The 15,298-nt window shown below is 52.7% G+C and overlaps 6 protein-coding genes across 6 annotated transcripts, besides 1 other annotated feature; 3 read left to right on the top strand and 3 right to left on the bottom strand.

Moving 5' to 3' along the window:
- Window positions 1-1,660: 1,660 nt before the first annotated feature.
- On the bottom strand, window positions 1,661-3,511 carry PODANS_6_470 (uncharacterized protein; the record flags this gene model as incomplete). The annotated part of the gene is made up of 1 exon (XM_001910438.1): window positions 1,661-3,511. One exon carries the CDS (start codon window positions 3,509-3,511, stop codon window positions 1,661-1,663), a length of 1,851 nt encoding a protein of 616 aa, XP_001910473.1.
- Window positions 3,512-4,044: 533 nt separating this feature from the next.
- PODANS_6_480 (uncharacterized protein) lies at window positions 4,045-6,320 on the bottom strand (the record flags this gene model as incomplete). Its single annotated transcript, XM_001910437.1, has 3 exons — window positions 4,045-4,965; window positions 5,027-6,113; window positions 6,169-6,320. The coding sequence occupies 3 exons, from the start codon at window positions 6,318-6,320 to the stop codon at window positions 4,045-4,047; spliced, it is 2,160 nt and encodes a 719-aa protein (XP_001910472.1).
- Window positions 6,321-7,161: 841 nt separating this feature from the next.
- On the top strand, window positions 7,162-8,397 carry PODANS_6_490 (uncharacterized protein; the record flags this gene model as incomplete). Its single annotated transcript, XM_001910436.1, has 3 exons — window positions 7,162-7,360; window positions 7,410-8,205; window positions 8,271-8,397. The coding sequence occupies 3 exons, from the start codon at window positions 7,162-7,164 to the stop codon at window positions 8,395-8,397; spliced, it is 1,122 nt and encodes a 373-aa protein (XP_001910471.1).
- Window positions 8,398-9,222: 825 nt separating this feature from the next.
- Window positions 9,223-10,131, bottom strand: PODANS_6_495 (uncharacterized protein; the record flags this gene model as incomplete). The annotated part of the gene is made up of 2 exons (XM_001910435.1): window positions 9,223-10,012; window positions 10,097-10,131. The coding sequence occupies 2 exons, from the start codon at window positions 10,129-10,131 to the stop codon at window positions 9,223-9,225; spliced, it is 825 nt and encodes a 274-aa protein (XP_001910470.1).
- A 2,153-nt stretch (window positions 10,132-12,284) lies between these two features.
- PODANS_6_500 (uncharacterized protein) lies at window positions 12,285-12,902 on the top strand (the record flags this gene model as incomplete). The annotated part of the gene is made up of 3 exons (XM_001910434.1): window positions 12,285-12,333; window positions 12,389-12,683; window positions 12,761-12,902. Coding segments are annotated over 3 exons (486 nt in total), but the record flags the coding sequence as incomplete, so codon positions are not given.
- Window positions 12,414-12,891: a repeat region (rgion duplique sur le chromosome 6).
- Window positions 12,903-13,558: 656 nt separating the features above from the next.
- PODANS_6_510 (uncharacterized protein) lies at window positions 13,559-14,368 on the top strand (the record flags this gene model as incomplete). Its single annotated transcript, XM_001910433.1, has 1 exon — window positions 13,559-14,368. The coding sequence occupies one exon, from the start codon at window positions 13,559-13,561 to the stop codon at window positions 14,366-14,368; it is 810 nt and encodes a 269-aa protein (XP_001910468.1).
- Window positions 14,369-15,298: the final 930 nt, after the last annotated feature.

The raw sequence follows: 15,298 nt of genomic DNA, 5'->3' as shown, positions 1-15,298 counted from the left end.
TGACTTCTTGAAGTCGGCGCTGAGAGGAACGACTGAGACCTTGGTAGTTAATTTCGCCTCCATAGACAAGCTGCGAAAGTCCCAATCCGGCCCTGGTGCAAAGCTGTCATCCATCTGATTGCGCGCTTCTACCACCTTCACAACCGGGTTATCGAGAACAGACTCGCCAGATGTAGTAGATCCTCTAGATCCGTGAATAATCCAGGGCCAGTAAGCTGTCACGGTGGATGTACCATATAAGCGGACGTCCATTGGGTCCTGTTTGTTGACGATCAGTGCGTGTTCCCCTATGCGGGTTGTATTGCTGAGATTGCCGCCTCGGTCCAGTTCGTAACCAAACAGTACTGAACCTTTGCTTGGCAAATTGGGATCAGTATCGTCTTCAAATCCTCCATCGAATATCTTGCTGATTAGCAAAAGGATCCTAGGCTATGGAAGGTGGTCAGTATAAGTGCAGGCATGTTTATATCGGTAAACAGGGAAGCTTGACAAACATTGTCCTCAGGACCTTGGAGAATCGTAGTTGCAGCCATCCCTATAGCCCTCGAAGTTAGGTACGAGGCCGGCTCCTTTATTGTAAACTTGTTGGTGGCCTTCAGCATGCCTCCTCGCTTCGTATCCCATCGGAGCATCTGCGGTTCACCACCCTGGTCTTCGTAGAACAACCAACCCTCAGTGCTTCCATCTCGCCTTCTTCTCGCTGTCACAGCTAGGGAGCTGCGATCCATAATAGCTTGGTACCCAAGAGCCGTCTTGTCCGCGCTGCTTGGACTTGCAGGGTCCGTTGTTGTGGCTGCCTTCTCTCCCATGGACCCTCGTTGACTGGCGGCCCTGCTACCCAACACCCCGCCCAGAACAGTACCGACGCAAATTACGACCAGGACAACGCTTCCAACGATGATCAGTCTCCTCCGTCTCCGTCGTGAGGAGTGCCTAGCTTGATTGGCCGCCTCAACCTGTCGCGGATCCGCCACCTCGGGAAAGTCGGTGCTTGCGGGCTCAGGAGAGGAATCTCCGGTCCCCAGGCCGCTCTCAATCTTGAATTTTGCATCGCGAGTCGAAACCGTTGGCGAGACTGGGTATTTTGCGGTCTCTGGTGGGCGAGCTTGTGCCAAATGATCCTTGCTCTCGAGAAGCTCTTGCGGGACGACCTCAAGACCAGGCTGCTCTGTCAACAGCCTGTTCTTCTTGACGCTCCACGAGTCATTGTCGGCTTCCACTTCGGTATCGGCCATGGCGATGTCTGAGTCGATGTTGATGAACCATTACTGGAAGAAGAATTTAGAAGAGGAAGGATTCGGCATCCATCAACAAGGTTAGGAGAACGAACAGGGCAGACGGCGGCCAGACCCGAGCGATGTCACGCTATGTCCAGGGGGAAGGCGCTGGCACTTGGTGACCCAATCACCGGGGGCATCAAAGCCCACTCGTGGGCCTTTCTAGTGCTCTTGGCAGTGTTGAAGAGCAGGGGTAACTATCACTAGATCGGAATCAAGACATCCCCGATCTCCAAACTCCGTTGGGTCGCCTGTCTTGACGCGAGGAGGAAATTTCCTACACACAGCCTGGAGGTAGTTGGATGTGGGCCATCTGGAAAAAGAAGTGTCAGCGGCATCATTGGTCCCCAAGGTGAGGGCACTCACGATATCACGTCCCATCATCATTCAACAACCAGCTCCTCCACCCGCCTCATAACCTCCGCCTTAGCCCGCACGTCACTTACATGTTCTTTCATAGCTTCCAACTCCATGATACCAAAAAAGAAAGAAGTTCCAATAAGTCTCACCCCATTTGCCTCCCCAGACCCGGTCCTCCTACAAACAAACGGCATCCTGACCCGATCCAACACCCAAACAGCATCATCAACCTCCGCGTTCCCCGGTACAACAACAACAGACCCACTATCAGTAATCGCAAGCCTCTTCCCATCGCAAACCGACAAGATCGCATCCATCTCATGCCGAGCCCTCGCCCCACTACGAGATGCCGTCTCCCCAATCACCTGCCTTAACGGCTTCCTCGGACACGTCCCCTTTTCCATTTGCTCGTTATACCGCTCAATAAGCCCAACACCTCGCGGGACAGAATTTGGATACCCCAACTTCAAAGCAATCATTATCTCCATGAGTCTCTCTAATTTGGGCACGACTGATCCCTGTCGTCGCGCCTCTTCAACAAGTTCCTTCCAGTTTGAAACAGGAAAGAAATCATCAGCAACTGAGCAAACAGGGCCAGTCTTGATGATATTCCCAACATTGATGGCGTGCACACGTATCGGACACCTGTCCGTGGAGGAATCCGTATATCCAACCACGGCTGGTCGCGTTCCATTCTTGTCCAAAATGATTCCCGGGACCCCATCAAACATCAATTCAACTGGGTGTCCTCGAAATCCGGGAAATCCCTTAAATATCCGCTCATATTTTGCATGACGCCAGCCATTCTCCCGCTGAATCCTCCAATCTGGTACCCACGAAGACAGACCTCGTGCCTCATGGCCCGGTACGTGATGGCGAAGAACGTCGTCAAGCGGAACTTGTTGGTTGAGCAACGCAACGGCCATGTCAGTGAACACCCGATCAACAGACAATGAATAGTCCACACTGATCCCCAGAACCTCTCCCCACGACTCCTCCGTCCTTGAGCCATCTCGGATATTCACGAGCGGGATGATGGCATACAACTTATCCCGCGGATCCGTCGCCTCACAATGCCGTGATCTTCCAAGCATCCGCACCAGCCTCCTGGCGTACGTCATAGCGCCATCCCGGTATGGCTTGTTGTACCGGCTCGCAAACGTGACGGGGTATGGCAACTCAAGCCGGGCTGCCCGTGTCGCATTCTCGTTGTGTTGGTAAAGAACAGTGAAGCTTCCCCAGTCAACCTCATCCTTCCCGCATACAACAACTGCCTTTTGTGCAAGACTAATCTCCTGGATAACCCAAATGCGATGGAACCACGGCCTTCTGAAAAATCCTTCAACCGCCTCTTTGCTAGGTGGCAAAGCACCGCTCCCGTTGCCGAAATCGGATGGTTGGTCGAGTTCTCGAATCCATGAAAGTACCGCGACACTATTCTCATCGCTCTCGCCAAGGTAAACAACAACCCTGGAAGCTGCTCGGTAGATATCCGCCATGAGATTGACCTGGTGGTTTCGCTCTGGGATATGTGACTGGTTGATGCAGACCGAATCGACCCAAAGAACTCGGTTGGCATCGGGTTTTCGAAGACGCTTTAGGGCCGCATGGCAGTTGGCCGTGCTGCGGAATTCGACACCCGGCTTGTGCTCATCCTCGCCCTTGTCAGAGAGTGCCTCGATCACAGATGTCAAAGTTGGATCTCCCCATGTGTAAGACAGGGCCTCGTAGGAAGGAGCGGCACTGAGTTGAGCACTGAAGAGGCGGATTCTGACAGGCTCGTCGAGATGGCCTGGTAGGAGTTGCAAAAGACGAAAAGAGTCATCCAGATCGAGGGGCCGTCCCCTATAGATAGCATGAGCTTCGCTCTCCATTGTGGTCGTTTCTGAGGGTTCCGATGGTGGCAGAGGAAAGTCGGTGTTGTTCGCGTCAAACGGTTGGATGGCGGGCAGGCGGCAGAGCAGGTGCCTTTCAATCTCTGCTTATTAATCAGCCTTCTTGCGCCTTGCTCTCCTCTTCGCTGCTCGGTGAGCTCTTTGACATGGCATTTATACAGCATAATCTTGTGTTTCGTACTTCATCTTGACCCAGGCCTTTTTACCCATAGCTCCGACAATGAAACCTTAGCGCACCTCACCCTGGTGTCCCAAAGAAAGTTCAGACGAGATATTTCATATTTCATTATCCATATTCACACCCTCGTATCTCATCAGCATTATTACATCCAACGCTAAACAGTATCCAAACACACACAACCACCGACCGGCAAGCAAACAACCACCTCTGGCCAAGTCCTCTCCCTAATGTCAACCCCCATACAAAACAATCCTGACCTGACGCAAGAGAAATCAAAATCCCTCCGTACATACCTTCACAACCCAACATCAACGTCCATGTCCGCAGCCTACTAAGCCACACCCACATTCCCCAACGTCGTGCTCGACTGCGTCTGCAACGTGAGCACCAGCTCCGTCAACCTGTCAATCTTGGCTGTCAAATCCGCAATCCTCGCCTCCACATCCCCCTCATGCTGCCCAAACGCCCTCCCCTCCACCGCCTCGTCCGCCGCCTGCTGCTGCGCCCTCCGACCGGCAATTGCGCCCTCGGAAATGGCCGTAATCGCTGGCGGTCTCAACTGCGACAGATGATTATTGTTATCAGCCCGCAAGCTGTTATTCGACAGCCTAGCCTGCGCAAACCTCTTCGCAGCAGCCGGATGAGGGCTCCCAATCACGGCCTGTCTGGGACCGCGGAAACCGCTGTATTGCGTCCCCTTTGACGAGCCGATTGTAAGCCACTCGTAGAATTCAATGACGGCAACGATGGGGAGGTGAGTTGCCTTGAGCAAGAGAATGCGCGCGGCACGGAACTTGTTGTCGGATGGGAGGAAGAGGCGAAGGGGGCGGAAGATGAGGACGGCGAGGAGGTTGAACGGAGGATAAAAGTGGGTGAGCCGATTGCTAGTCGAAGCTTCGAGGACGTAGACGCTGTAGACGTAGAGGTATTCCTCTCGGGCATGGGTGATGACGCGGGAGAAGCTGTTGGAGAGCATACCCGTCAGGGAGCCGGTGAGCAGGATGGAACTAAGGGTGATGAAGATGATCATGAGGGGAGGGCCGAGCAGGGTGTCCATTTTGGGGATCAGGTCGAAGCCGACGAAGCTGGAACCAAAGAAGATCTTGGTCAGGGACATGACCATGTCGTGGAGCGACAGGTGTTCGCGCCCGAGAAGGGAGAAGGTGGTTAGGAAGCCACAGTAGATGACTACGACGAGGACCATGAATTTGATGAAATCTTTGCCCATTTCTTTGAGGCAAGGAATCAAGGTCTGGTGTGGCTGTCAGCGCTTTCTCTTTCAATCAGCTGTTCGGCTCAGGATATCGACTTACACCCCAGTATGGACTCAAGCTCAGGATAGAAAAGACCCTTGGAACCATAAAGAGAGCTTCCAGCGCCAAGACGTTGAAGGAAAGGTTCACCATTTCCTCGTTGTGAGTTTCCAAGCCAACAATACGCAAGCCGACAAAGGTGGCGCCGATTGCTATCATGGCCATGTCAAACACGTTCCATATGTCGGTAGCATAGAAAATGGAGCCGGCATCAATCCACTCGCTCAGCTCGTCCAAAGCAAAGGCGGCAAACCAGATGTACAAGAAGATTTCCAGGGGCGTGATGCGGGTGGGATCCCGCTCGACCAAAACGCCATAGTACAGGCCCAAAAAGGTGAGGAAAAATAAAACTTCGAAAGATTTGAGATACTTGGGGACTCTGAGACGAGAGAATGGGTCGGCCGTGTTGGGGTTGTAGAACTGAGGTTTCTTCTCCGAGTGCACGCTGAGGTCTTTCCAGAAGATGATGGAGCCTTCCCAGATGCCGGTGATGATCTTCTGGACAACAGCCTGGCTGAGGAATCGCTTGGCGTCGGCAATAGCGGCAATCTCCAAGGCATTGAGGTTGGTGAAGTTGGCGGTTGGATCCTCCTCCTCTCCCTCGCCATCTTCATCGTCTCCCGTCATGCTCATAGTCAGGCGCGAGATGGAACTGAGCAAGAGGTTGCGCTTGGTGCTTGCGCTATGGGGTGTCCTACGGGATGAGCCGACACTGCTGTGTAAGGCCTGGGCCAGAAGCGCACTGTGCTCGTCAACCTCGCCCTCCTCTTCATCAGTTGGGCTGTGGCTCTCGACATCCTTGGGGTCTGGGATCTCATAGAGACAATAATCGACAGCCTCCCTCTCGGACAGGTGGGTCAGAAAGCGCCAAGCGACAATCTCGCAGGCGTTGGCTCTGGCGTCCATCAAGCCCTTATCCTCGACGCTGGTGCCATAGTGCCACTTCAGGGCGAGGAGGGCATTCACAATGGCGGGGTGAGTGCATGTTCGGCCGAGATGGTCAACGAGCGCACGAAGGCCATCTCCGGCAGCAGTGGTCCTCAGCTGCTCGAAAGTGCTGGGCAAAACCACGGTGTCGGCAATATAGCTGACAAGATGATCAGTAAAAGACCAATTGTGGAGATGCCGTAGAAAATACTCACACGGAAAGCTTCTTGACAACATCTCGGAAGCTGTCCTCCTCGCTGATGTCGGGGAGCTCCGCGACGAAGCCGAACTTGTGGCGCGGGGAAGGGGTGCGCAGGCTCTCGGTGCGCTGCACACCCTGCGGGCGCGACTTGACACGGATAGGCATTGGATGGTGAGATGGCAGCAAGCAGCAAAGAAGCGCTCGTAGCACAGCAGAAGCAACCGACAACCCGGAAAGGGAGGGGAAAGGGAAAGAATGAAAAGATATGCTCTCAGTTCGTGATCAGGCGCAATGGAGATGGCGGGCAGTTCTAGGCCATATTCGGTTGGGTTGCTTATTTTCCAGGGTCCTCGTCCTCGGCGGCTCAGCCCGACACAGACCACCCCTAAAAATTGCTTGTTTCAAGCATGACTGAGCCGCCCTCAATTGTCCCTCAGCGCGTCCCTTTCGCCACGTCCCATGACCTGCTAAGCCCATTGGAGGGACAAAACAAAGCCCATCATTGGGACTCTTTTTCTGTTGGAGAATTGGGGTTGGTTCCAACATTTGCGGGGCAATTCTCACCTGAGACATCACCAGCCCCTCAACCCCTCAGCCCCTCACCTAAGCTCGACCCCTCACATGTGTGTTCCTCAGCTTCACATTACCTACGGCCGGGAGACTGAGCGGTGCGCATGTAACTATACTTGAGATCACCTCGCATAACTATTTACCCCTTTTCACACTGTTCCATTCCTCCCAACTTCATTGTTTACCTTGTTCCAATACGGGCTAACCGGAGCCCGCTGCCCCGCCCTCATGAGGCGGCTAATATTTCATTGGTGAGCTTTCTCATATCGACGGCCTCACACCTCGGAGGGGACCAGAGCGAACTTCTTGGTCTTGAACATCATCGGCGAACATGAGAGGTCTGGAGAAGTATTTAATGGGGGCGGATGGCGGGTTGATGGCTATCTGTCGGAAGTCATCTTGACAAGAACACGACGAGGAACCGATCACCACCAAGATGAAGGGACTTTTCGCCTTCGGCCTCGGCCTTCTTTCTCTAGTCAACGCCCTCCCCCAAGCACAAGGTGGAGGAGCAGCCGCCTCAGCCAAAGTCAGCGGCACCCGCTTCGTGATCGACGGCAAAACCGGCTACTTTGCAGGAACAAACTCCTACTGGATTGGCTTCCTGACCAACAACAGAGATGTCGACACAACCTGTTCGTCCCTTCCACCATCCTCTCCTCTACCGTTACTAACACTCCCCAGTGGACCACATCGCCTCCTCGGGCCTCAAAATCCTCCGCGTCTGGGGCTTCAACGACGTGAACAACCAACCATCCGGTAACACCGTCTGGTTCCAACGCCTCGCCTCCTCAGGCTCCCAAATCAACACCGGCCCCAACGGCCTCCAACGCCTCGACTACCTCGTCAGATCAGCCGAAACCCGCGGCATCAAGCTCATCATCGCGCTGGTCAACTACTGGGATGACTTTGGCGGCATGAAAGCCTACGTCAACGCCTTTGGAGGCACAAAAGAATCCTGGTACACCAACGCCCGCGCTCAGGAGCAGTACAAGCGTTACATCCAGGCTGTCGTCTCGCGATATGTCAACAGCCCCGCAATCTTTGCGTGGGAACTTGCCAACGAGCCCAGGTGCAAGGGGTGCAACACGAATGTTATTTTCAACTGGGCGACGCAGATTTCAGATTATATCCGGAGCTTGGATAAGGATCATTTGATCACCCTTGGGGATGAGGGGTTTGGGTTGCCGGGGCAGACGACGTATCCGTATCAGTATGGGGAGGGGACCGACTTCGTCAAGAATCTGCAGATTAAGAATCTGGACTTTGGGACGTTTCATATGTATCCTGGTCATTGGGGGGTGCCGACGAGTTTTGGTCCAGGGTGGATTAAGGATCATGCGGCGGCTTGCAGGGCGGCGGGGAAGCCGTGTTTGTTGGAGGAGTATGGGTATGAGAGTGATAGGTGTAATGTGCAGAAGGGCTGGCAGCAGGCGTCGAGGGAGCTGAGCAGGGATGGGATGAGTGGTGATTTGTTTTGGTAGGTGGTTTCTTTTTTCCTGGTTGAGAAGTGATGATATATGTGCTAATTGTGATCAATAATAGGCAATGGGGCGATCAGTTGAGTACTGGGCAGACACATAATGATGGGTTCACGATTTATTATGGTTCTTCGTTGGCTACTTGCTTGGTTACTGACCATGTGAGGGCTATCAATGCTCTCCCGGCGTAGAGTACAAGGGATTTGTACAAGGGTCGAGGGTTGATTTGGTGGATGTTATCAACACGCATTCTTTCGGCATTATCTGAGTTTGTTTAGGTTTGGCAATGTCAATATGAACGATGTCCCGTCGATTCCAGTTCCTCATGTTGTCGGCCCCAGCCCTGGTGCATCATCAGTCCAAGAATATCATGTCCTTTGTCGCAGTTTTTGCATTCAAGAAGCCAAACCTTGAACCGCTCACGATGGCCACGTTCCAATGACTTGATCAAGAATCTGTGCAAATAGCCGTTATTTTTTTTATTCTTTTATTTTATATTTTCTTTTTTTATTTTACTTTTTTATTTTATTAATTTCTTTTGTTTATTTTTTTATCTTTGCCCTTGCATACTATCCGCTGAATCAAAGCTCTTTTTGGTATGCCCAACCTCATGAATCAGAATCATATGCCCCCAAACCATCATGTAGACGTCCCCTTTCAGCCGGGAGTACTGGCCCACGTGCATCTCCCACTCAGTGAAAAGCACTTTCTTCGTATTTCCAGGCTCTAAGGCTCCGAGACTCACGATGCCATCGGTGCTTCCTCCAGCCCATGGCACAGACATCTCCTCTCTCAGCCCTGTGATACCTGGTCCCAACGCAACACCCGGATCTACCACCGATACCCCCACAGCCCCATGGGCCACTTCTCCCTCCGTCCATGCAGAGGCTTCACCCAATCATCAGGGACACCGTAGCATCTGATATAAATATCCCCATCGATACGTCTCGAATAGACACCGCAATTCTGCCACAAAGTCCAGAAGGCCGCGTGCTCCAAATGAGGAAGCTGCTCCATCACACACCACCCGCAATCGCCCTCATGGCCGTACCCAGAGCCAGCTTCTCGAGATTCTTGTCGTCCTGGCGCTCAACACCCTCAACACGAAATCCCACCACTGGGAACGCGACTCGGCAAAGGGCAGGCATCCCAGCCAGGGCGTTGACCAAGTGGTCAATTGCCTTCTGGTTGGTATTGAAGTCCTGATGGCCACCGGAAGGTGCAAAGTCCACGTCATCAGCGATAAAGATGGTCTCAATAGTCTCGCTGTGTGGCGCGACGACCGTCTCCAGAATCTCACGAGCTGGGAGGATATTGAGACCGGTTGCGGACCCCAAACCGGCGATCAATAGGCGTCTCAGCTGGCGGCGGGGACTGCCGCCTGGTTGGATGTCGGCAAAGGCTGTCATCGTGTCGAGCAAGACTTGATTGTTGGCAGCATCGCAGCCTCGAATGAAGGTAAGCTCGTCGGCTTTGGTACCCATCGCGGTGCAGAAAGCGGACGTGAGGCGCCCACAAAGGCTCGGGCTGAACGCGCTGTCGCTCACTCCATAAGCGTCCTCAGCCGAGATGAATTTGACTTGTCGAACACGGGGAAGGATGTTGGTGGATTTATGAAGCAGCGTGACCATATGGCCAACTTGAGCATTGTCCAAATCGCGCAAGTCCAAGCTCAGACTGCGAACTTGAGGGAGGGCGGTGATGAGCCGAATGATCTTGTCGCATAGACTGACTGGCTTTGACGGGTCCAACTCCCAGTAGGCAACCTTTGCGATCTCGGGGTGTTGAACGCAGACGTCGAGGGATCTGAAGGGCGAGAATATCGGTTAGCAGGCCGACATCTTTCACGAAAACCATCAAGAGGTGCAAATGGATAACGACTAACCGGACATCATGAGCCAGGGCGCGGTAGGGAAAGTTGCCATTGTTCCCCTGCTCCGTTTCCCGTCTGATCAGATCGAGGAAGCGGCTGACCCCATGATCGGTACTGGTGCATAAAATGTGTATATAAAATGGGCTCTGCCGGGAAGCTAGTGGAGATCTGTGTCGAAGAGGAGAATGAATAGGTAAGTGATCAAGTTGGCAAGAGAAGTATGGTAAAGGCAGTGTGCGGATGGCATGTTTGGTGAAAAGTGGTAAGGTGCATGGCAGAGATCGCAGGCAAAAGCTTTATGCCCCCCCTTCCCGTCAGGTTGCTCCGTCCAATTCACTGGCGGTCGCGGCTTCATTGCTCCGATATATTCACTTGTGAGGATGGGTCTGACGGTTTCGTCGCTCCCAGCTCTTCGTGGCGGTGACGACGCTCAGGGGAGCAAGTGAAGCAAATTGTTTTGACGGCTATGGGTTCCTGACCTGGGCCTACGGCTGGACACAGGTGTAGGCCTGAATAGTAAATTGAATTGTTAGATAAAGATGGAAGAAAGAAGAAATGAATTCTACAGCCTAGAGATTCTTTTATCCTTCACAATCGGTGGGACCTCCCAACAAACCTTACGGAGTTCCGTATTCCTATCACGCCTCTCAAGCCTCCAACAGAGGGGCGTAGTCTTCTGACTCGCAACCCTAATCCGGATATCATCCGGGAATAGGTCCGACGTCAGGTTGTTGTTCGCTCCAAACTGTCTCTTGCATGCTGTCAGAAAGCATCGTAACAGGACGACATGGGCAAGATCCGGACTACCAAGGGTATAAGGTTGATCGCCAGGATGGCGCATGCGACGTTTGCACTGCTTGATAGACTGTGGTTGGTAAGGTCGCTGCGTTGGCGCAGGGCCAAACACCCCCTTCTAGTGCATACCACGGGGCTGTTTGGGTGCCTGGAGTCGCACTTTCACCCAGGCTTTTCACACCTCTGCCCCGGCTGTTTGGTGCCCAACCTGCCTTTTGGACCAGAGTGACCGCCTTTTCCCGATTCACTGCTCTTGAAAAAAGCTTATCCATGACGATAAAATGAAAAAGACACCCCATCAGGTTTATCTAGGCCTCCCGCTGGATTTCGATGATTCAATTCGCCTCTTGAATCTGCTTCCAGGTCTTCCAGAGGAGCCAGTCAGAATACGCCTGTTAAATTCTCGAATCGAACTCCTCCTTCCCACGAAGCGCTCTCCTACACCTGGGGGGGGATCAAACATTGGCCTCTACGATTGAGGTGCTCTCTGACGAAGACGAGTCAAGCGCCAAACCAGTCACCGAAATATGCATCACGGCCAACTGTCATGCAGCTCTCAAGCGCCTCCGGAGCCGTGAAGCTGACCGGATTGCGTGGGTCGACTCGATCTGTATCAACCAGTCGGTTGTGTCTGAGCGAAATCATCAGGTCAATCTCATGAGATGTATTTACCAGACAGCTTCCAGAGTCATCGTTTATCTCGACGAGAGCTGTGAGAACAGCCGCGAAGTGAGACCGCCATCCTCTCACTTGCAAATGCCGAGCACGATAATGCTGTTCAGCAATACCCGAAAAGCATGAAATAATATTCGGAAGCCGAACGCATTCCAGAAGCAGAGGCTTGGACCATGTTACCAGAGATCAAGGTGGACCATTCTCGCTCAGCCCCCGAGATCTTCACCGACATCGCCGATGATTTCTTCCCACTCTCTGAATGGGACAAACTCTGTGGTCTTGGGCGCTACTACCGATATCATACATGCTCAAAGTTCCATAACTGGAGGGATTTCCTTGCAACTCAAATCAACCCTTGGCTTCGGATGAATAGCGAAGGCGGCATCAGCGACAGGTGGATACCGCATCGATCCGGTCAAGCACAAGTATGATCTTCTTCGACGCTGGTACAGAACGCTGGCCAAAGGTGACGGCTATGGAAGTGAGCCTTTGTAATCCCTACTTTCCTCGGCCACTTTTTGATCACCCGATCATCTACAGCTCGATATAATCTTCTCCAAGTGTGACGGCAGCAAACTTGCTGTCACCGACACCGGTCTCGTCGGACTCGTACCAGCGAATGCGGAGAATAGGTGATACCCTGTGGGTGTTGGAAGAGCTAGACATGCCATTTGTTTGCAGAAAGAAGGCTTCCGAGGAGCGGAATGTCGTGACGCTTGTAACAGCCTCCTTGTTCATCACTGGGGCGCCGGGACCGATGTTGGCCATGTAGCTGTTGAAGGAAGTTAGTCACCTCGGTACTGGGTGATCGGGTATAAAGAGGTACGAACTCTTTGAAGGGACCTTCAGTCACGCATCCACCTCCACCGCAACCTCCCAATACCCTTCCTACTGGAAGATCGATGACCTGGTACTAAAGGTATACGACTGGGACAACGGGGGTTCGAAGGGCACGTTTGGGTTCACGTCTTACTCCTTGGCGACGAACAGAACGGTGGAGTATCTGGCGCAGGACGTTGACCTAGCAAAGCTGCAGTGGTCCCAGTGCAGCGACCCTGGGGTTGAGTTTCAATTTGACTTCGATGATATGAGCTTGAGTTTGAGGGAAACGTGGACGTGTTCGGGGTCTCCAGAGTGAGCATTTTCTAGTACACTTGGGCTTTGCTGCCGTGGGCAGGAGAAAGAAAAAGTTGGGCTAACCTCTTCCTAAGAATTATGTTCAATGCCAATGCGACGGGACTCATGATGTTGCACGGCTGTCTGGACAGTGACACGGAGAAAGGGGTTGAGTCGGATTGCCATGTGATGGAGTTTGGCATGGCGGCTGATGTAACATCATCAGGGATGGCATAGGTGCTTTGAATTTTCTGGCGCCGGCAGAAGAGCATTCGAACACACACATATGGGGTAAAGATGGCTGTTTGGGTGAAAAAAAATAAAAAAAATCCAACTCGTGAGGTTATTCCCATCGCTCGTCTTCAATTGGCTAATTGAATGCGGTTATATCTATGAACCTCCAGGACGTGGGAGTCGACTGGAGTAGAATGAGCTACCCATCTGTCGGCCTGTGACGAGACAAGCTACCAAAGCTTGATATGTTGTAGGTTCTGTTGAAGAAAAAAATGTTTTGTCATTCAAAGATTTGTTGAAGTTATTCCCAGAACTATCGATGTCGCTAACGGGCCACTGCGCCGTCGTAAATGCGCGGGCCTTGTGTAAAATCCCACACGGGTACCTGAATGAGGCGGAGCATGGGTTAGTACCAGAGGGTTGGCAGCTGGTTCTAGACCCAGGCTGGAAATAAGCGCTTTGTTTTCCCCTTTTGCCAATCCACAGCTGGAAGTCCTGGGATCATTAGGTAAGAGGGGATAAGGGGCCGCCAAGGATCACACATACGGAGCATCATAACACGTCAGCCTCGGGCTCTTAAAATGCCGTCTTCTCCCATCAGAAAGAACATGGTCAGTGTCCTCGGGGCCTCCTGACTGTCTCCCGCCTCAGCTGTCAAGATGCGACTCTCCCCGTCACATAACAGCTCGTACCCTCTCATCGTCATTCTCAGCGCTTCAATTCTCCCAGTATGGTCCCAGTCGACAGTGAGGATATTACCCCTAGGCGACTCCATCACCGGCGGCCCCGAAAGCTGCTGGCAAGCCCTCCTCTGGCGCCGCCTCCAGCAAGCCTCCATCACCAACACCAAGTTCGTCGGCTCCCGGTCTGGTCAACAGTGCGATTTCGAATATGACGGGGCAAACGAAGGGCACGTTATGATACAGGCCACGGGAATCGTCTCGGAAGGGAAACTTGTTCCGTGGCTGGAGAGTTCCAAGCCTGATGTGGTGATGATGCACTTGGGAACTAACGACGTGTTGAACAACAAGCCGACGGCGGAGATCTTGCAGTCGTTTGGGACGATGGTCGATTGGATGAGGGAGAGTAAGAAGGTCATGAGGATTATCGTTGCTCAGATCATTCCGTTGGACTCGGTGTTTTGTGAAGAGTGTGGGGAGAGAGTGGTCAGGTTGAATGAAGCGATTCCAGAGTGGGCTAAGGGGATGAATACAACGGAGAGTGTGATCGAGGTGGTGGATTGTTGGACGGGGTTCGACACGGATAGTATGACCAGCGATGGGGTGCATCCTAACAATGCCGGGAATGAGAAGGTGGCCGAGTGCTGGTTTAAGCCGCTGAGTAGGGCGATCGAGTCGGTGGGTGGGGGAGAGGAGGTTTCAGCGGCAGCATCACCTGGAATGGGTGCAGGGAGCAAGCTGGGCATCGCGGCGGTGGCAGTGACGGTTTTGTGCAGGTGGTGGTGGTAGGGGAGCAACAGAGACAAGACGGCGAAATATATACCACCTTTTGGCTCATCACACCAGCAAAGTAGCTAACACTGCAGCTTGTGTATAACCCAGTGGTCAAAGAGACGCGAGCAACCCGACCTGGCCAGTCAAGAGTTGTGTGCGTAGACCGGCCTGACCCTTCGCTTGGTGGTGGGTTGGACTCCCCCATCCAGTTCTTTTTCTGGAATTTATTTTGGAGTTTATTGACGGCCCACAAGAAATTATACGTAACTATGATTGTGATTAACGTGTTTGAGTATCTAACATACCTAGGCACCGAGACTAAACATTTCTCGAAGAAAACAATAAACATTAGACATGAATGTAACAATGAACCTTCGGTCCTTTAAACAGCTCGGAACCCATCACCTGCTGACCCCAGACTCACGTCAGGTTGCTGAGGAGACGAAGGTGATTGAGGATGAACACCAGCCAGCGTCACCGGCTCTAGGGGTGGAAGGGCTTTGGCTAGGCAGCTGCCTGGCCACTGTGCTTCTCTTGATCATGACTGCCAACGGAGCAACTAAACTAGGATTTTGGGAGATTCAAGCTGGAGCAACCTGAGCGATCCTAGTGCCGGGTTTTGTGACCGGGCGGAGAACCACAGTTTGCTACATGGTTGCTTGGATTATGGAACCCTAAGCCTGTTATACTTAGAAGAAGAAACACCGCATGATTTATCTATTGAGCTTCTATATAGTGCATCAAGGCCCTCGGGGCTATTTGTGTTCGCGTTGGGATTCTCAATGGCGCAGGGCAGACATTCTTATCTGTTGCCCCAGGCTCTGGTAAGATGCCAGCCTGTGAGTAGTGAAGATGATGTCAACCTGTGAGCAAGGGAGCAAGGCAGCAGTTTGTTGAACCGGATGACATCATTAAGAGATAGTGAATCCGATGTTTGTCTCAAGT

Source organism: Podospora anserina, chromosome 6, assembly GCF_000226545.1.
Source record: "Podospora anserina S mat+ genomic DNA chromosome 6, supercontig 2".
NCBI classification, from domain to species: Eukaryota; Fungi; Ascomycota; class Sordariomycetes; order Sordariales; family Podosporaceae; genus Podospora; species Podospora anserina.
The sequence above is the reverse complement of the archived record's forward strand: the minus strand, read 5'-3'. Positions and strand labels throughout refer to the sequence as shown.